This window comes from Hypanus sabinus, chromosome 14 (assembly GCF_030144855.1).
Source record: "Hypanus sabinus isolate sHypSab1 chromosome 14, sHypSab1.hap1, whole genome shotgun sequence".
In the NCBI taxonomy this organism is placed as follows: domain Eukaryota; kingdom Metazoa; phylum Chordata; class Chondrichthyes; order Myliobatiformes; family Dasyatidae; genus Hypanus; species Hypanus sabinus.
The window spans coordinates 101,264,300-101,286,820 of record NC_082719.1 but is presented as its reverse complement, the minus strand read 5'-3'; the positions used below and the strand labels follow the sequence as shown (position 1 = coordinate 101,286,820).

Sequence of the window (22,521 nt, the reverse complement as noted above, 5' to 3'; positions counted from 1 at the left end):
AGACAGGCACGAAGCAAAGAGACACCGTGGGACTCTTTGGGAACAAACATCAAACACCCAATGAGCAAAACAAAATTAACCACGCCAACAGCAAGAAGTGAACAACTAGCATGCAGAGTCCCTGAAAATGGTCCAGAAGTGACAGCTCTGTGTCGATGAACACAGAGCCAGTTCTGCGCCAAAGCGCCTCAATCAGATCATGCGAATAGCAAAAGAGAGTCACCAGAAGCATGTGGAACCTGAGCCAAAGGGTCTCCTAAAAGCAAATCTGCAGAGTGCTTTTAGCACTGGGGGCAGCAAACGTCAAACTGCATATCAACGAACCATTCGGATCTTCATGAAAAATACAAAATTGTGTGGCAGCTTCACACTTCACCATTTGTTAATCCTCTTCCCCACAATACGTAAACAATAAAGGCTGACTTGTTCATATCTGGTAACTGAGTCCATTATGTTTGTCTCCCCGGCCAAGATGAACAGTGGTGTAGCAATGAATGTAACGCCTTATACTGCCAGCTGTACTGTAACTTGGTGGTTCAATTCCAGCCATTGTCTGTTAGGAGTGTGTACACTCTCCCGGGGACTTGCAGCTTTCCCACACTTTCCAAAGACATATGGGTTAGGGTTTACAAGTTGTGGGCATGTTATGTTGGTGTTGGAAGCGTGGTGACACTTGACGGGGTGCTCCCAGCTCATTCTTGATGCAAATTACACATCTCAGAAGGCAGGAGAATGGGGTAGAAAAGGATAGCAAGGCAGTCATGATGGAATGGTGGAGCAGATTCGATGGGCCGAATGTTCTTGTAGTGGCAATTTGAACAAACCAGCTGATGCTGCTAATCAAGCACGGGGAGGTATCTTGTATCATGTGCTCTCCATTCAAATCCAAAATAATGTTCCAAAAAGTCATAGAAATTTATTCAGTCCTTTATTAGCAACTAAAAAACATACAATCTTGAATTCATGTAACTTATGAACCTAAAACTAGTGATATTAAAGTTACTTAAGCAGACTTAAGTGAGTTAAGCATTATTAAGCGGTCAACAAAAGATAAGGCACCCAGCGGTCCCAGTTCCAAGCCGTCCAGGACAAAGCATGCACGCAGTACATAACTAAACCCTTCACTTTTACTACACCCCTTCCCACGTGATTGGCTACCATAATAAACATAATGAATACACAACACAGAGTACAATATGGATGGAAAACAGATGCATGTCTTCTGCAGTCCCAGTTCTGCTCCTATGTCTTATGGTTTCGTTCCACTCAATATTTCAATGTTCTGGTGTACATGGAACAAATAAAGCTATTTTTTTTACTGTTAACCATTAGGATCTGCAGGAAAAATATGAAGTAGTATGACTACTTCACAATTTACAAATTCTTTTCCCACATTTTATACAGAACAAAGGGCAAACTTTAATTTGGTTTCCGCATATTGAACTCACTACTCATTACACCAACTTGTCCGACTGTTAATTATTTTCTCACAGCCAGGGTTACTACAGCATGGTTTCAGATGTTGAAGGTTTCACACTGGCCCGTTGATAGACATTGTAACATTTCTCAGAACCCTTTCTGTGCAGCAGGAAGCCACCCGTAATTACATCTGTGCAACATTTATCCTAGTTACGGCTTCTCCCCGACTGCGTCCCCTAAGATACTGCCACGACTGCACAAAATAAGCAGATTCCAATGCCTATCAGATATGTAGTCTGGATCAACTGCAAAACAAAGAGTGTAAATTTGTTGCCACGACCATGGAGTGTGTGATAATGCAAGCTGAGGATATTACGTTTGCCCATATTAAGACTTTTTCATCATCATGTGAGGGGGTTATCTCTTCCACCTATCACCTCTTAGCTTTTTATTTCATCACCCTTTCCCCAACTTACCCATATGCCCCCTCACCTGGTCTCACCTATCACCGGTCAGCTTGTATTTCTCCCCACCCCAAAACTTAATCAGGCTTTTGCCCCCTTTCATTCCAGCTCTCCAGTCCTTCTAAAGGATATCGCCCAAAATATCTACTGTTTATTCTCTCCAGAGAGGCTGCCTATCCTGCAGCATGTGTTTGTGTGTGTGTGTTGATCTCTTTAAATTCAGTGTGTTATTACCAGCGCATTGGAGTGCAGTTCAAGGTATTGGGTCCTCAGCTGTAGGAGTGAATTACTTGGAATAAGACCATAAGACATAGGAGCAGAGTTAGGCCACTCAGCCCATCAAGTCTGCTAACCATTCCATTATAGTTAATTTATTATTGTTCTGAACCCCATTCTCCTGCCTTCTCCCTGTAACTTTGAAGCCCTTTCTAATCAAAAACATGTCAATATCCACTTTAACTACACACTTTCACTACAGTGACTTGGCTTCCACAGCTGTCTGTGGCAATGAATTTTCGCAGGTTCACCAAACCCTGGCTAAAGAAATTCCTCCTCATCTCTACTCAAAATGGATGTCCCCCCATTCTGAGGCTGTGCTAGACTCCCCCACTATAGGAAACATCCTCTCCATGTTCACATTATCCAGACCTATCAATATTCAATAGGTTTCAATGAGATCCCCTCTTATTCTTCTAAACTCGAGCAATTAATGGGCCCAAAGCCAACAAATGCTTCTCGTGTGTTAACTTTTTCATTCCCAGGATCATTTGAAAATATGAAAATGCAAAAATTCCACAGCTGGTCAAACATTCTTTGGCCTTTCACTTGTAGTGCAAATTTGTCTTTAATTTGACAATTACATAAAAACATTCAGACTTCATTAAATCCCACATTTAAACTCACTTGAACCTCTGTTCAAATAATGAAGAAAGTAATTGGATGTCAGCAGATAAACATGTCTCTGATTATATTACACATTGGAATTTCCACCACTAGAAGTTCTGAAATTCAGGAATAGGCACTCTAAAAACTCCAGACATTAGAGTCAGGGAATAGTGTAATCTTGTTATACTTCAGTTCAAATGATCACTTCCTTTTTAAAAAAAAATATTTATTTATTTGTTTGTTTAGAGAAACAGTGTGGAACAGACCCTTCTGACCCAATGAGCTGCACCACCCAGCAGCCCACCTATTTACCCCTAACCTAATCACAGGACAACTTACAATGATCAATTAACATACTAACCTGTATGTCTTTGGGCTGTGGGAGGAAACCTGAGCTCCTAGAGGAAACACACACGGTTCACAGGAAGGAATATACAACCTCCTTACAGCCGATACTGCAATTGAACTCCCTAACTCCGATGCCCTACTCTGAAGTAGCATCGCACTAACAGCTACACTATCATTGCACCCTTTATCACTGACAAATATCGAGAAATTTGTTGTCCTGCAGCAGCAGAAGAATGTAAACACCTAAATATCTATAAATTACAAAATTAAATAAATAGTGCAAAGTAAAAGAACAGTGAGGCTGGGTTCATGGACCATTCATAAATCTGATGGTGGAGGGGAAGAAGTGGTTCCTAAGCTGTTCAATGTGGGTCTTCAGGCTCCAGAACTTCCTTCCTGATAGTAGTAATGCGAAGAGGGCATGTCCCAGATGGTGAAGGTGTTTATTCATGGATGCTACCTTCTTGAGACATTGCCCTTTGAAGGTGTCCTTGTGGTGGGGAGGGGTGTGCCCATGATGGAGCTTGCTGAGTCCACAACCCTCTGCAGCATCTTGTGATCCTCCACATTGGACTCTCCGTACCAAGTGATGATGCATTTAATTTGGTTAGTTTATTCATTGGTCAGCCTCCAGCTACTGTTGCTTTCCACTAGTTCTCTTCCCTGAGATGCTACTTTTCTGATCTCAAAGCAGAGAAATTTTTAAGCAAATCTCCGTGTTATTAAACCAACCATCCTGGAGGTACAGAGCAGGATAAGCTGTACTGGTGAAGGGAGAAAGACTCACCTTCAATATTTTTCTTTGGACAAGCATTTGCAAACACAGTGGAACAGTGGCACAAAGTTGTTGTTGGTTCCCATGTCCTGGGATTTTCACAAGATCAGCATGTAGCACTTGTGTGTGTTGATCTGAATTTCCAGCATCTGCAGAACCTTCCTCTTCTCCAGCCCATGACCTTTCACACCCACCTGGCTTCTCCTATCACCTTCTAACTGGCTCTCTTCCCTCCACCCATCTTCCTCCTTCCTTCTCAGTCCTGAAGAAGAGTCTCAGCCCAAAATGTTGAATGTTTATTAACTTCCATAGATGCTGCCTTTTCTGCTGAGTTCCTCCAGCATTTTGTGTGCGTTGTGTGCAGAATCTCTAGTGTTTATGGTATTGCACCTGCTGTGTTCTCTACTGTGTGCAAAACACTTGAAACATTCGTTTCAATAGATAATTGTAATGTTTTTCAGGTCCAGGAAGTATTCGCTATTGGCAGGAAGTAATCTTCTCATCAGAAGTGTAACTGAACAAGATTCGGGGTTTTATACCTGTGTCGCCAACTACGAGAATAAGACATTTGCTGCCTCAGCAGAGTTTATTGTAATGAGTAAGTCTAATTCAATTCATTCAACAGTTTTAAGATACACACAAACTCCACTGAGAACACTAAATGCTTATTGAGTTGTGTTTTAATAATTGTATTGATATCCATCAGATATGGTCAGTATGATTGTACAGTCACCACGATTTCTGTAAAGTTGCGAGTTAATGCTAGAAGATTTTCAGCATGTTTACTTGAAAAACAAGAAAACGCTTTACTGACAGGAAAAGATTTGGTCGTCCCAGACTTGTTGATTATCTGTTTAGTGAATTTTCAGCATTTGCTGAAATGAAGTATTTTGATTATATGTTCAATCGCTGTGATAGTACAGGGAAAAATTAAAGGCGTTAAAAATATTCTCAAGACGGTGCACTCAGGTGATACATCTTAGGTACCTCCTGTCAGCTTGAACAAGTGTGGCCATTCTCTTCTGAGCTTTCTCATTAACAAGGTGCTTTTGCCCACGGATTTGCTACTTACTAGAAGTTTTTTTGCTTTTCGTACTGCTCTCTGTAAACTCTGAAGGAGGAATTCCCAATCTAGGGTCCACAAACCACTTGCTTAATGGTATTGGTCCATGGCATCAAATGTGTTGGGAACCCCTGGTCGAGAGACTGTTACGTGTGAAAATCCCAGGAGATCAGCCTTTTTTAGATACCCAAGTCAACCCATCTGGCACCAACAATCATTCCAGGGTCAAAGTCACTTAGCTCACATTTCTTTGCCATTCTTATGTTTGGTCTGAACAACAACTGATCCTCTTGACCGTGTCTGCTTGCTTTTATGTATTGAGTTGCTACCATGTGATTGGATAATTAGAATTTGCATTAACAAGCAGGTGTACCTAAAGCCAATGAGTGTAGTGCCAAGGTAATAATTGCAAGCCTCAACAAATGCATTAAAGAGCTGATCAGTGACATAAATTCAGTTTAGGGTTAATGGCAGTATTCATAGCAGTGTAGAGGAAGAGGAGGATCTTTGGGTCTAAGTCGATAGATTCCCTCAAAGCAGCCACTCACATTGATAGGGTAGTTATGAAGGTGTATGGCATGTTAGCTTTCGCTGGTTGGGGTTTTGAGTTCAAGAACCACAAGGGAATGTTACAGCTCAATAAAACTCTGGTTAGAACACACTTGGAATATTGTGTCCAGCTCTGGTTGCCTCGGTGTAGAGAGGATGTGGAGGAGATTTACCAGGATGCTGCTTGTATTAGAGAATATGTCTTTTGAGGACAGGTTGAGTAAGTTAGGACTCAAGCTGAAGATGGAGTGGATAGCTAAAGACTTTTTCCTAGGGTGACAATGGCTAATGCCAGTGTTTAGAGTAGATGTCAGACATAGCTTTTTTTTACACAGGGAATAATTCGTCACATATTTAAGATACTCTTAGATAAGCACACTGATTTATTGGTGGATGGTGGGGGAACTGCGTGGCTTCGTTTGTAGCGACTACTAGGCCTCAAACCACAGTGTCGCCTGTTTACAGGAGAAAGGTGTCAGAGTCAGTGCACCACTGGAGGTGGTGCAGTGCAGAGTCCATGCTGGATTTGGTGCTGCCCCCTAGTGTTTGCTTGGCAGAAGACAAGCCATATTGTGTTCAACTGCAGACTGCTGTAACATTCAGGGACTCTGGGGCTTGAACTTTATATATTTTTTTCTGCTGGTATCTTATATATGTGCTTGCAATCTTATATGTGCTATATGTGCTTTGGTCTGTGTATGGCTGTTGGTTACTGTGTGTTGCATCTTGACTCTGGAGTAAGATTGGTGGTATTCTTGGATATTCATGTATGGTTGAATGACAACTAAACCTAAATGGAACTGAATGGATGATAAGAAAATGGAGAACCATGGGCTGTGTAGGAGAGAAAGGTTAGAATGATTGCGGAGTAGCCTTACATGGGTTGCCATGACACTTTGGGCTGAAGGGTCTGTACTTTGCTGCACTGTTCAATGTACTGTTTTACATTTGAAAGCAAAATGGAGGGATGGAACACATACTTGTTTTTGAACCAGCCTTCCATTGACATGAAAGGGACAGGAGTCCTTTAACATTCAGCAGCTACAGGATGGGAATAATTTCCAACCTTTCAGCCTTGATGTGACACAACAGCCGAGGGGAACTAAGATGCAGGATTTCAAAGTCAAAGTAAATTTATTTTCAAAGTACATGTTTATGCACAGTACTGTGCAAATCATAAACGTACAGTACTGCACACTCATGTCAGCATACCTGTGCAAAAGTCTTATGATTAGGGTGCCTCACACTTCTGCACAGTGCTGTATGTCAATATGAGGGGAGAGTCTGTTAATCTGGTAGGAGCAACGGATGTTGGGAATGGTGAGGGCAGAGCTCTGCCAAAGGGCTGTGGCAAGGTGGTAGGGAAGGAGTGGCAGGGGTGGGGCTGCCATAAGCGCAGATACACCCAGCCCTGAGACTCTGGCAAAGTTATTTGATTCCAAACAATTGGTATATTGATCATTACAGAATGTCTCTCTGGTGCTTCCCGTTCCCTCCCCTCTCCCTTCCCCCTTACCACTCTCAGTCCACAACAGAGACCAGTATCAAAATCAGGCTTATTATCACTCACATCTGTCATAAAATTTGTTTTTATTTGTGACAGTTGCACAGTACAATGTATAAAATTACTACAGGACTGTGGAAAAGTCTTAGGTGCCCTAGCTATAGAGTGCCTATAAAAAGTATTCACCCCCACCCCCCTTGGAAGTTTTCATGTTTTATTGTTTTACAACATTGAATCACAGTGGATTTAATTTGGCTTTATTGATACTGATCAACTGAAAAAGACTCCTTTGTGTTAAAGTGAAAACAGATCTCTACAAAGTGATCTAAATTAATTACAAATATAAAACACAAAATAATTGATCGCATAAGTATTCACCCCCTTTAACATGACACACCAAATCATCACTAGTTCAGCCAATTGGTTTTTGAAGTCACATAATTAGTTAAATGGAAATCATCTGTGTGCAATCAAGGTGTTTTATTTAATTGTAGTAAAAATACTGCTGTAATTGGAAGGTCTAACTGCTGGTGACTCAGTATCCTGGCAAAAACTACACCATGAGGACAAAAGAACACTCCAAGCAACTTCACAAAAAGATTGAAAAGCACAAGCAGGAGATCAATACGAGAACATTTCTAAGTCACTGAATATCCTTTGGAGTACAGTTTAGCTAATTGTCAAGAAATAGAAAGAATATTTCAAAACTGTATATCTACCTAGAGCAGGCCATCCTCAAAAACTGAGTGACCATGCAAGAAGGGGACTAGTGAGGGAGGTCACCAAGAGACCTATGACAACTCTGGAGGAGTTACAAGCTTCAGTAGCTGAGATGGGAGAGACTGCACATACAACTGTTGCCCGGGTGCTTCACTAGTCACATTAGTCACAGAGTGGTAAAGAGAAAGCCACAGTTGAAAAAAACTCTCATGAAATCATGGCTAGAGTTTGCCAGAAGGCATGTGGGAGACTCTGAAGTCAGCTGGAAGAAGGTTCTATGGTTTGATGACACCAAAATTGAGCTTTTTGGGCATCAGATTAAATGCTATGTTTGGTGTAAGCCAAACACTGTACATCATCAAAAACACACCATCCTGATCATGTAGCATGGTGGTGGCTTATCATGCTGTGGGGATGCTTCACTGCAGCAGGCCCTGGAAGGCTTGTGAAATAGGAGGGTAAAATGAATGCAGCAAAATACAGGGAAATCCTGGAGGAAAACCTGATGCAGTCTGCAAGGGAACTGTGACCTGGGAGATTTGTTTTCCAGCAAGACAATGACCCCAAGCTTAAAGCCAAAACTACACAGGAATAGCAAATCCAAACCCCAATCCATTTGAGGATTTGTGGCTGGACTTGAAAAGGTTTGTTCACTTACAATGCACATGCAATCTGACAGAGCTTGAGCAGTTTTGTAAAGAATAATGGGAGAAAAATCGGAGTATCCAGGTGGGCAAAGCTGATCCACACAGACTCAAGGCTTTATTTACTCGCAAAGATGCATCCATGATATTGGGGGGGGGGGAATTATGCAATCAGTTGTTTTATGTTTCATAATGGTAATAAATTTAGACAAATTTGTAGAAATTTGTTGTCACTTTAACATAAAAGAGTCCTTTTCTGTTGATCAATGTCAAAAAGCTAAATTAAATCCAGTGTGATGCAGTGTTGTGAAACAATAAAACATGAACATTTCTGGGGTGGGGGGGGGGCGGTGGTGAATGCTTTCTACAGGCACTGTATGTAAAGTATGTGCTTACGACTTTTTGTACAGTACTGTACTTTGATAACAAATGCTCAACTATACTTGCTTCCCATTATGCCCCTGCCATTTAGGGCAGCAATGAAGTCCCTCCATCTCTGGCAGTGTTCAGGGCTTCCTTCATCACGTTAGCAGCTTCCTTTCAGTTTTTGCTACCGTCAGTCACACATGTTCTGGCTGGAGACTCAGGAATACCATTGCAGATAGGTATAGAAGGACTTTTCATTGCTGTTTCCATAATAATTTTTTTTGACTGGTCAGGATTATTGGCCTTGAACTGAACTCTTGAATCTAGAGGTCCAGTGGACCACTCTTAGCCTGGCCTCTGTATTTTGCCCTGTTTAGCATGGGAGACCCAATCAAGAGCCAAAGCATACAGCCTCCAAGCAATGGCAAGACTGTGGTTCTCTTGGAGAATACTATACAATGGTGACATAATTGTGTGAATATACTATAGCTGATATTAGTATAGTATTATTGCAATATTCCAGTATTAGGTGCACTGTTATACCTAATGCCGTAGTATATGGTGATTCGTACAGAATCTGATAATAAATTCATTTTGACTTAGACCTCCTGTGCCTTATTTATCTGCAGCACCAAGGCTAGAAAATTGGAAATTAATCCCATTCAGGCTCTGCTCGCTGTTAATAGACGGCTCTTCGTGTTCTTACTTAAACAAATGGATGGTTCATAGACCCAAATGGGACTGTTAGATTATTTTTCCTTCTTTTGATTTAATGTAAAGAAAATTAGACAGGCTGTATTGCTGGTGAGCAAGCTTTCTCATCCATCTCAAATGTACGTGTTTCTGAAACAGCGTAAATTGACAGTCACCGGGAAATATGCCAGTAAAAGCCTTTTAATGCATAGACCTAATCTTCATCAAAGTTCAAAGTAAATTTATTGTCAAAGTCACTATACCGTCACCATACACAACCCTGAGATTCACTTTCTTGCGGACTTTCACAGTAAATACAAAGAAACACATAACAAGACGGACAAACATCAACTTCCCCTCTGCAACACACACAAAGTGCTAGAGGAATTCAGCCATCAACTTCCCCTCCGCCATCAGATTTCTGAATGGACGTTGAACCCATGAACAGTACCTCACTATACTTTGTATTACTTATTTAATTTAACAATACTGTATGTACTGACTGTAATTCAGTTTTTATTATGTATTGCATTGTATTGCTGCCACAGAAACACATTTCATGACAGTTGCCGGTGATATTAAACCTGATTCTGAAGCTACCGATGTGCAAAAGACAACAAATTGTGCAAATAAAGAAAAAAAGAGATTAGAATAATAATGATAAATAAATAAGCAATAAATATTGAGAACATGAAATGAAAAGTTCTTGAAAGTGTGTCCACAGGGTATGGGAACAGCTCAGTGATTAGGGCCAGTGAAGCTGAATGAATTTATCCCCTTTGGTTCAAGAGCCTGATGGTGGGGGGAGAATAACTGTTCCTGAACTTGGTGGTGTGGATCCAGCCCAGACATTATTATACTCATTGGAGAGAGCCAAGTTGCCATGAATAATATCTAATGGATGCCATCATAGAGAGCATCCTCACGTCAGCCATTACCATTGGGTTTGGTGCAGTGCCCTCTCACAGTATGCAAAAACTACAGCAAAAAGTCAGGTCAGCAGAAACTGTCACTGGCTGCACTCTTCCATCGCTGCAGGACTTGTATATGTCCAGGGGAAAGGAAAGGATGGGAAAAGTCATTGCATACACTACTCACCCTGCCAACTAACTTTTCCAAAAGCTCCCTTCTGGAAACTGCTATAGGGCTATTTAAACAAAAACTTTATAACACCTTAGGATTTTCTTCCCCAACAGTTGATCTGATCAACCTTTCTAGTTAGTCCACGCTACTCCCCTCTATCTATTATCCCAATCAATATACTGCACTGTAAACACTTTAAACCACTTTCAATAATGCTGTTTACATGGTGGCATTTAAGTATTTATGCATGTTTTATCCATATTTCTATTCTAACTTTGTATAATGCTGTTCATTGACTATAGCTCAGCAATTAACACCATCACTCCCACAAACCTAATTGATAAATACAGAACCTGGGCCTCTGTATCTTCCTCTGCAATTGGATCCTCAAATTCCTAACCAGAAGACCACAATCTGTGCGGATTGGTGATAACATATCCTCCTCGCTGACGATCAACACTGGTACACCTCAGGGGCGTGTGCTTAGCCCACTGCTCTACTCTCTCTATACCCATGACTGTGTGGCTAGGCATAGCTCAAACGCCATCTATAAATTAGCTGTTGGTAGAATCTCAGATGGAGATGGTATATTGGAGTGAGATATATCAGCTAGTGGAGTGGTGAAGCAGCAACAACCTGGCACCCATCATCAGTTAGATGAAAGAGCTGATTGTGGACTTCAGGAAGGGTAAGGCGAAGGAACATATCCCAATCCTCATAGAGGGATCAGAAGTGGAGAGAGTGAGCAGCTTCAAGTTCCTGTGTGTCTGAGGATCTAACCTGGTCCCGTATCAATGCAGCTATAAAGAAAGCAAGACAGTGACTATACTTCAGTGGGAGTTTGAAGAGATTTAGTTTGTCAACAAATGCACTCAAAAACATCTATAGATGTACTGTGGAGAGCATTCTGACAGGCTGCATCACTGTCTGGAATGGGGGAGAGGCTACTGCACAGGACTGAAAGAAGCTGCAGAGGGTTATAAATTTAGTCAGCTCCATCTTGGGTACTAGCCAACAAGTACCCAGGACATTTTCAAGGAGCAGTGTCTCAGAAAGGCAGCGTTCATTATTAAGAACTCCCAGCACCCAGGGCATGCTCTTTTCTCACTGTTACCATCAGGGAGGAGGTACAGAAGCCTGAAGGCACACACTCAGTGATTCAGGAACAGCTTCTTCCCCTTTGCCTAAATGGACATTGAACCTGTGAACACTACCTCATTTTTTTAATATATATTTTTGTTTTTACATGATTTTAATCTATTCAATATACATATACTACACGTATTTATTTATTTATTCTTTATTATGTATTGCATCGAACTGCTGCTGCTAAGTTAACAAATTTCACGTCACATGCCGGTGATAATAAACCTGATTCTGATTCTAATTCTTTATTTTACATAATTCTTAAATGTTGTTTTTTTGTTGAATGGAATGCAAACTCGTAAAATAGCAAATTCATAATACATCTCAGTTTTTATGGTAAATGCATGCAGGTTGAGTCGGTGATGAGGAAGACAAATGCAATGTTAACATTCATTTCAAGAGAACTAGAATATAAAAGCAAGGATATAATGTTGAGACTTTATAAAGCACTGGTGAGGCCTCATGGAGTATTGAGAGCAATTTTGGACCTTTATCTTAGAAAGAATGTGCTGAAACTGGAGAGGGTTAAAAGGAAGTTCACAAAAATGATTCCACGCTTGAATGGCTTTGGCCCTGTATTCTCGAGAATTCAGAAGAATGACAGGTGACCTCATTGAAACCTATTGAATGGTGAAAGGCCTTGTAATTGATTTACTTATTATTTATTATTATTATAACTTTTTTTTCTTCTATATTATACATTGTAGTTGAATTGCCGTTGTTAACAAATTTCATGTCACATGCCGGTGATAATAAACCTGGTTCTGAAAGTGGATAAGGAGAGGATGTTTCCTATGGTGGAAGAATCTAAGACCAGAAGACACAGCCTCAGAATAGACGGATGTCTATTGGAATGGAGATGAGGAGGAATTTCTTTAGCCAGAGAGTTGTGAATCTATGGAATTCTTTGCCACAGGCAGCTATGGAGCCAAGTTTTTGTGTATATTTAAGGCTAAGGTTGATAGATTCTTGATTGGTCAGGGAATGAACAGATACGGGGAGAAAGCAGGTGACTGAGGCTGAGAGGAAAATAGGATCAGCAATGATGAAATGGCGGAGCAGTCGGGAATGGGCAAATGGCCTAATTCTGCTCCTCTATCTTATGGCCTTATAGACATTTTGGACTGAGACCCTTCATCAGGACTGGAATGGAAGAGGGTAAAAGTCAGAATGAGAGGTTGGGGGAGGGGCAGAAGTACAATAGGCAGGTAATAAGTAAGATCAGGTGCAAGGGAATGTGGGTGTGCGGGGAGAATTTAATTGAGAAGCTGCGAGGTGAGAGGTGGAAGAGGTAAAGGGCTGGAGAAGAAAGAATCTGACAGAGGAGAATGAACCATTAGAGAAAGGGAAGGAGAAGCACCAGAAAGAGGTGGGCAGAAGGGGTAAGAGGGAAGCCAGAATGGGAAATAGAAGAAGAGAGAAGGAGGACAGGGAGAAGCAACACATAGAAAAATGCCGGCGTAACTCACCAGGCCAGGCAGCATCGACAGAAAAGAGTACAGTCGACGTTTCAGACTGAGACCCTTTGGCAGGATTTTCTCTTGTTTGTGAGGAGAGGGAGAAATTACCAGAAGTCAGAGAAATCAATGTTTGGGCCTTTAGGTTGGAGGTTACCTAGACTGAATATGGGGAGTTGCTCCTCCAATTTGAGCAAGTTTTCATTGTGTCAGTAGAGGAGGCCATGGAATGACAAGTCGGAATGAGAAGTAGAATTACAATGGGAAAACTTGTCTGTTGAATCGGATTCCGTAGGTGCTGGAAATCCAGAGCAACAGACTCAAAATGGCAGAGGAACTCAGCCGGTCAGGCAGCATCTGTGGGGGGGGGGGGGGGGGGGGAATGAATGGTCAACATTTTATGCTGAGACCTTTGATGAGCATACTCTTTCCATAACAGAACTGCAGTGAAATCTAAAGGAATGAGGAGAGGACAGGTAGATTGTACTGAGACCATAAGCCCTGCCCATCAGGTCTGTTCCTCCATTCTATCATGAATGAATTATTATTGCTCAACCGTGCTCTCCTGCCTTCTTCTCATAACTTTCAACGTCCTTACTGAGCAAGAACCTATCAACTTCTGCTTAAACTCTGTCCAATGACTGAGCTTCACAGACACCTGTGGCAATGAATTTCACAGATTCATTACCATCTGGCTGAAAAAGTTCCTCCTTATCTCTGTTCTAAAGGATGTCCTTCTATTCAGAGGCTGTGCCCCTTGACTTCCCCACTATAGAAATCATCTTCTCCATGCCCACTCTGTCTAGGTCTTTCAATATTTGAGACCCCCCCCCCCCACCCTTTTGTTCTTCTAAACTCCAGCAGGTACAGAGCTAGAGCCATCAAACACTCCTAATATGGTGACCTCTTCCTTCTCAGGATCATTCTGGGCCCTCTTCAATGCCAAGACATCCTTTCTTCAATAAGGAGCCCAAAACTGCTCACAATACTCCAAGTGTGGCCTGACAAAGCCTCAGCATTAGATCTTTGCTCTTTCAAACTGAATATTAACATTGCATTTGCCTTCCTCACCAACAACTCAATCTGAAAGTTAATCTTTATGGCAGGGGTTCCCAACATGGGGTTCACAGACCCCTCGGCTAATGGTATTGGTCCATGGCATATAAAAGTTTGGGAACCCCTGCTTTAGGAAATCCTGTTCAAGGACCCTTTCCACCTCCAATTTCTGAAATGTCTCCTCACTTTGAAAATAGTCTAGATCTTTATTCCTTTCACCAAAGTGCATGACCTTACAATTTCTTGCACTGTTGGAGTGGGTCAGCCATGTACTTGATCCGGGAGCATGATCACATGGACAACTGATCACTTCTCAACCTTGTTCTTTTGTTGTAATGAATTGGGTGCAGAATTATAGTAGGTAACAAAAGATCGGAAACAGAATTTGTGGCTTGTGGAATGGTCTGGGAGAACAAGGTTTCAGTTATGGGCATCTGAAAATATGTTTTCCATTTGCTTTTCACTGTTGGCACAATTTGTTATTTTCTCGAGTGTTGCATGTTTGATGTTTTCTTCAGCAGGTTCCATGGTCTTTGGAGTCTCAGGGTTGTATACTGTATACACACTTTGATAATAAATGTACTTTGAATCTTTGACAGCCGTACTGAGGAAAGAAGGAACAGGCTTGACTTTAGTCTCACTGGAATCAGTGACCTGACAAACCATGTAATTAAGGCTGTAGTTAGGACTCTAAATAACTTAGGAAAGCGGAGAACTCAGGTGTGAAGAATTGAAGAAGTTAGAGATTGGGCTGCTTGCATATGGTTAATGATCTAGTTAATAAGAAGCAAAATGTAACATAGATGGTCAAATGTAGCAGAAGAAAAGGTATAAAAAAAGAAAGAACAAAAACATTAAAAATCAAAATGAAAAGCTCTGTTTGATTTCATGTAGCATTCAGGAGAAGATGTATGAATTGATTTCCTGAACGGAGATTATTTTTATTTATTTAGATATATAAGATGGTAATAGACCCTTCTGGCCCAATGAACTGTGCCGCACTGTTACACCCGTGTCACCAGTTATCCTACTATCCTGCAGTAGTGTAGCAGTTCGTATGGTGGAATTACAGCATGGAACATCGGAATTCAGATTTTAGTCCCAGTAAGGAGTTTGTACATTCTCCCTGTGGACTGCATGGGTTTCCTCCACATGCTCCGGTTTCAATCCACAGTCCAATGATGCACTGGTCAGTAGATTAATTGGTCATTGTAAATAGTCCCGTGATTAGGCTAAGGTTAAATCGGTGGGTTGCTGGGGTGGGCATGCCTCTCGGAGTGCCAGAAGGGCTGGCTCCAGTAAGATAAATAAATATTTAAAAGCTGGTACATCACTGGAATGTGAGAGGAAACCAGAGCACCTGGAGGAAGCCCATGTGGGAGAATATAGAAACTCCTTACAGACAGTGGCAGGAATTGAAACTGGGTCTCCTTCAATGTGGGTGCTCCCCAGGACTATGTGCTGAGCCCATTGCTGTACACTCTGCTCACCCATGACTACAGGGCCAAACACCTGAGTAATCACGTTGTCATATTCACCAATGACATAACAGTGGAGGGTTTCATCAACAATAACAATGAGACAGCATTTAGGGAGGAGGTGAAAGATCTTGAGACCTGGTGCCAGGCAAGTAATCTCTTCCTCAAAGTCAACTAGACAAAAGAGATGGTTATTGACTTTGGGGAACTCACACAATTCACAACCCTTTGTCAACGGCACAGCAGCGGGAACTGGGAGTAGTTTCAAACACCTGGGAGCACACGTCTCTTACAACCTCCCGTGGTGCCTACATAATCAGGAATCAACATCTCTACTTGCTGTTCTCACGTCCTTCAACAGATGCTGTTACCCTTGGGTTCTTTTTCACCTCCTTCAGCATTGCACGTTGTGCTCTTGGTGTGATCTTTGCAGGATGCAAACTCCGAGGGAGAGTAGCAACAGCACTGAGTTTCCTCCATTTGTAGACAATTTCTCTTAACTGTGACCAATGAACTCTCAGGTCTTTAGAAATGCTTTTGTAGCCTTTTCTAGCTTCATGTATCTCTACAATTCTTCTTCTGAGGTCCTCAGAAAGTTGTTTTGATCGAGACATGGTGCACATAAACAGATCTTTCTTGAGAGGAGAAGACTTAGTCAGTAACCTGATCTTGTGTACTGTTTACTAAAAAAAGTGAGTTAGTGTCCAAAGATTCAATGTCCATTTAGGAATCGGATGGCAGAGGGGAAGAAGCTGTTCTTGAATCGCTGAGTGTGTGCCTTCAGGCTTCTGTACCTCCTCCCTGATGGTAACAGTGAGAAAAAAGCATGCTTTGGGTGCTAGGAGTCTTTAATAATGGACGCTGCCTTTCTGAGACACCGGTCTCTGAAGATGTCGTGGGTACTTATCGGCTAGTACCCAAGATGGAACTGACTAAATTTACAACCCTCTGCGGCTTCTTGCAGTCCTGTGCAATAGCCCCTCCATACCAGACAGTGATACAGCCTGTCACTATAGAAATTTTTGAGTGTATTTGTTGACATGCCAAATCACTTCAAACTCCAAATAAAGTATAGCTGCTGCCTTGCCTTCTTTATTACTACATCAATATGTTGGGACCTGGTTAGATCCTCAGAGATCTTGACACCCAGGAACTTGAAGCTGCCCTCTTTCTCCACTTCTGATCCCTCTATGAGGATTGGTATGTGTTCCTTCATCTTACCCTTCCTGAAGTCCACAATCATCTCTTTCATCTTACTGACGTTGAGTGCTGGGTTGTTGTTGCGGCACGACTCCACTAGTTGGCATGCAATCAATCTATGTACTGTATATGTTATCTTGCATTTTTATAGTATATTTATTGGTTTTATTATTATATTCTTTATCTTATTGTGATTCTTTTTGTGCTTTGTCAGATCCAGAGTATCAATTATTTTCTTCTCCTTTATAATTGTGTACTGGAAATTACATTAAACAAACTTGAATTTTCAATCTTGAGATTCAAGGTTCAGTTTTGAGTCTTGTGCGTGAGCTCTCTCTGAGAGCAGAGGATGGGATTCTGCCATGATGGGTGGATGACCCCAAGCACTGGAGAGCACTTTTTCCCCTTCCCAGTGACTTTCTTCCTCACCAGAGCAGCCTGACATGGTGGCCAGTTAATGGTGGCCATGGAAGAAGTTTTCCAAATCTGGCATTCGTCAGTGTGGCAATGTGGCTGCTGTCAACTTCGTGCACAGCTGCCAGCAAGAATTACACAAGTTGTGTTTTAGCTTGTCAATCTGGTCCAAAGCAATTTAGTGGTAGAACTAAGATTTGAGATCATTTTAGAGGATGTACAAATTCCTTGCAGGTGGAGGCGGGAATTAAACCCATTCTCTGGGTGGTTAATAGTGTTATGTTAACCAATGTGCTTCCACGCCATCCTCAAACATACAGTGAAATGCATTGCTCTGTCAAACAAAATCAGCAGACTTGTGTTGGGTAGTCCGCAAGCGTTGCCATGCTTCCAGTGCCCACATAACTTGCACACAATTCACTCGCCATAGCTTGTATGTGTTTGGAATGTGGGAGGAAACCAGAGCACCTGAAGGAAACTTGCATGATCACGGAGATAACGCACAAACTCCAACAGACTGTAGTGGCGATTGAATCTGGATTTCTGGCTCTGTAACAGCGTTTATGCTCACTGCTGTGCTACCATGCCATCCCCGAGCATATCCTGAAATTTGTGTCAACTCAAAGCAGCGAGGTTTGTGCCGATACAAGGATGCCCCTTTAGACAGAGATGAAGAGAGATTTATTCAGCCTGGGAGTGGTGAATCTGTGAAATTTGTTGTCACAGGCAGCAGTGGAAGCCAAGTCATTGGGCATATTTAAAGCAATGGTTGATACGTTCTTGATTAGTCAGGGTGTCAAAGGTTACAGGGAGGAGTCAGGAGAATGCGGTTGACTGAGAAAACAAATCAGACAGGACTAAATGGACTTGACGACAGAATGGCCTGATTCTGCTCTTAAAATAGTCTAAAATCTTAGAGGTACACAGCAGGTCAGGCTGAGATTTTTTCAGAGAGTAATGGAATTCATAGCCCAGGAAAGCAGTAGAGGCTACCTTATTACTGAAGACACAAATAGATTTTTACATAGCTTTGGAATTAAAGGTTATGGGGAAAAGGTGGGTTGTTGGAGCTGAGCCCATGGGCAGATCAGCTATAACCTTGTAGAATGGCAGAGCAGGCTCAATGGGCCAGATAGCCCATTTCTTGTTGCTTAAGTTTTTAAATTTAAATCTAATAGGCATTACTTTTGTATGTATATTATGAATAGCCCCTCCCAATCCTTCCTTGGTAACAGACTCCGGAGATTCACCATCCCTTGAGTGATGATATTTCTCTTCATCTCAGTTCTATACAGTCTATCCCTTATTCTGAAATGATGTCTCCTGGTCCTTGGGGAAAGTATAGCAGATAGGAAGATAAATCACTTTGTGTTTAAATAAGTCAGTTTTTTCCTTTGAATGTTGGAAACTGGAATTTTAATTTATTAAGCCAAGGTACTTCCTTGATTCATGATGTAGATACCCTACAGATATTATACTGTTATTGGTGCACCTCAGGGTTGTGTGCTTAGCCCATTGCTCTGCTCTCTCCATACCCATGACTGTGTGGTTGGGCATAGCTCAAACGCCATCTATGAATTTGCTGATTATACTACAGCCATTGTTAGCAAAATCTCAGATGGAGATGAGAGCCTGTACAGGAGCGAGATAGACCAGCTAACTGAGTGGTTTCACAGCAACAACTTGCACTCAACATCAGTAAGATCCAAGAGCTGATTGTAGATTTCAGGAAGGGTAAGATAAGGGAAGACCAACCAATCCCCATAGAGGGATCAGAAGTGGAGAAAGTGAGCAATTTTAAGTTCCTGGGTGTCAAGATCTCTGAGGATCTAACCTGGTCCCAAAATATCAATGCAGCTATAAAGAAGGCAAGACAGTGATTGTATTTCATTTGGAATTTGAGGAGATATGGTTTGTCACCTAAGGAACTCTCAAACTTCTACAGATGTACAGTGGAGAGCATTCTGATGGGCAGCATCGGGGTCTGGTATGGGGGTGGGGGGGGTGGGTGGTGGCTACTGCATAGGATCGAAAGAAGCTACAGAAAGTTGTAAAATAGTCAGCGCCATCATGGGTACTATCCTTTGCAGTATTCAAGCTGCCTTCAAGGAGCGGTGTCTCAGAAAGGCGCCGTCTATCTTTAAGGACCCCTATCACCCAGGATAAATGCTCTTCTCATTGCTACCATCAGGAAGCAGGTACAGAAACCTGAAGGCACACTCAGTGATTCAGGAACAGCTTCTTCCCCTCTGCCATCCGATTCCTAAATGGACATTGAAACCATGAACACTACCTCACTTTATTATTTCTGTTTTTGAACTATTTTTAATTTAACTATTTTATATATATTGCAATTGATTTACAACTTTATTTTTGTTTCTTATATTGTCGCGTATTTCATTGCACTGCTGTCGCTAAGTTAACAAATTTCACAACATATGCTGATGATATTAATCCTGATTCTGATCCATTATCACTCCGCCATTACACAGCATGGTTAGGATGGGAAACAGCTTCTTCCCCCAGGCTGTGAAGCTACTGAACTCCCTGCCACCACCCGGGTCTCATCACGTATGAAGCGCCAGTAACATTATACTGTTTATTATTTAACGTGTTGTAAGTGCACTTTATTATTTATTTGTAATATTACTTTGAGTTGTTTTGGAGTGAAATATACTGGATGAATGCTGTTTCATTTCAAACATACGAAGGTACATTTACCATCAATGTATTTGTTTAGTATACAACCCTGAGATTCATCTTCCCACAGATGTAAACAACATGGAACCTGCTTAAAAGACACCCAATACACAAAAAAATAGAGCTAATCATGAAAACAGCAAAAAACGAGTGAATAACACACAGAATGTTAAACATCAAACTGCAGAGTCATTGAACAGTCCAGAAATGCTCAGTTCAGTTCAGTTTAGCACTATATCATTCGTTGACTGCAGGCCACTGTAGGCTGATCAAAAACTCACAAAATAGCAATTTTAAAAAAGGAGAAACTTGAAACACTTAACCTTAACTGCAGAGTCCTCTAAAAATGAATGCATCCCCCGAACTGCACTGATCAAGCTTTGTCCAAGACACAAGACTCCTGCACCTTCCTCTGGCAGCAGTGAGCATCAGGGAGAGGGAGACCAGTCAAACACAGGTAGACAAAAATTCAAAGATTCAGATGACACTGAACACCAGCTTTCCTTCTGCTCTCATCCTCCTTGATTTCAAACTTGCTGGAAGCTTTAATCAGCAAGCTGGTCGAGAATTGGAGCCAAACGTGGGTTTGCACTCCACCATCAGATACATACCATTCTCAACCTTGCTCACAGCCATGCCGTATTCTCTTGCAGACAGCAAAAGTAGCAGATCACTCAGTCAGCCCAAAAACACATTATCACAATGTAAATTACTGGCTTCCAAAGCCCTCAGATTAGTAGTAGGGTATGTTGAAGAGATGACTGCAGGATGTTGCTATTGGTCGTGTGGCGCCATCTTGCCCAGAAGATATTTGGCAGTATACATGTTCCCAATGGGGTGGTACTGCCTTCCAAGGGTGTGGTTATGTGTCCTAAGGGGGCATTAAGGGAAAGAGAAGTTCAAAATTCTTGGAGGGGTTGCAATAATTAGCACCCTAACTTGAGGCACAAGACCTGATCAACTGTTAGTAGAGCAGGCACTTCCAAAAAAAAGGATGAGGCATTGGAATGGGGAGTGTTCGTCGTCATAGCGTGACTGAAACTCAGCAATCTCATCCGTTCTTGCCAACCATACAGACATTATAGGGACATACAAACAAGCTGGGTGAAATCAGCAGTTCAGGCAGCATCTGTTGAAAGGAACAGTCAAAATTTCAGGCTGAGACCCTTCATTAGGGCTGTACTGACAAAGGGTGTCAGCCCGAAACATTGACTGCTCCTTTCAACGGATGCTGCCCGATCTGCTGAGTTCATCCAGCTTGTTTATACTGTTGATTTGACCACAGAATCTGCAGTGTATTTTGTGTTTACTAGACACTATTGGGGATGCATATATTAGCAACCAGGGTGCCCAACAGATCCTCTTGACTTGTGGCATGGAACAATTTCATGCAATTTAACAGTTGATAAGTCAAGTACACTGATGCACCATCAATAACTCTCTGAGACGTAAAGGCGAGATATTGGCTTTTATTGACTGGAAGAAGGAACAAGCAGTGGTTGACCACCATACTACATCCTGGAGACTGAGAGGCCGGGCTCAGGCCTTGATCGCCTTTATACAGGGGTCTGTGGGAGGAGCCACAGGAGCAGTCAGCAGGGGGCATGTCCAGACAGGTATATGTAGTTCACCACATACACCTTCTCAAGTTTCTCTTGAGTTATGGAAAACAGGGCGTGCAACGATAGAGTGCCGGCTGGAACAAAGCGGTGAAATAGAGCCAATCTTGAAGTGCTCAAAGGAACCTTGGTCAAGAACTAACTTTGTGAATTATGAGACCTCACATGATTGGTCTATCACACTAACTGGAGTAGTATAAAGGTAGCTTGCTGAACACCAGCTCTATCTCGATTAACATTCGGATTCCAATCTGAATCCTTGTCAACATAGTTTTCGCTGATGTGATCGTTTTCACCTTCACCTTGCCATTCCATTGCGCACTGCTACCATCATTGCAACCATTTCAACTCGCTGCCATTGTCAAAACCCAATAGGTATTCACAGTTTCTGTTAATTTTTTATTTTAACTTAGCCCCACTGTTGATGGATAAATACACATGGCATGATCCCTATGAGTCTGAAGGTGATGAAGCCTTGAATTCTAATCCTGCTAAGAAACAGAAACTACAGTAAGTGTATCAATACAATGCTACGTACCTGGAGTATGGTTTTATTCTGTTCCCATCAGATCAGCAATGCCCCATGTCTTATTGTATCATCTAATGAAGGCCATGAAACCATTAAGAATGCAGGAGCACTTCTATAAAAGACATCCTGAAAAGGCTACTTATGGCATTACCTAGTTCCAGAACAAGAAAGAAGCATTTGAAAAGCGTAGCAAACTTGAGTCATTTGCCAAGAAAGCTAAAAATGATCTTGATTGTGGTCTCATGGCTTCTGTAACATTTCCAAAATGATAGCAAACTGTGGAAAATTTCAAGATTAACAATGCCTGCTGTATCAGAAGTGCTTACACTGTTCTCAAATGGATATCGGTACTTTAAAATCAATTCCTCTGCATAATAACTCTGTAGTTCATCATATTGATGAAAAGAGT

At 41.8% G+C, this 22,521-nt stretch overlaps 1 protein-coding gene across 1 annotated transcript in view; it reads left to right on the top strand.

Moving 5' to 3' along the window:
• The window catches only part of dcc (DCC netrin 1 receptor), an 897,707-nt gene that overhangs the window by 242,595 nt on the left and 632,591 nt on the right, over nucleotides 1-22,521 (top strand). Inside the window, exon 5 of the mRNA XM_059988663.1 lies at nucleotides 4,353-4,489. Within this exon, the coding sequence (XP_059844646.1) occupies nucleotides 4,353-4,489 (137 nt within the window). The remainder of the gene's footprint in view (nucleotides 1-4,352; nucleotides 4,490-22,521) is intronic.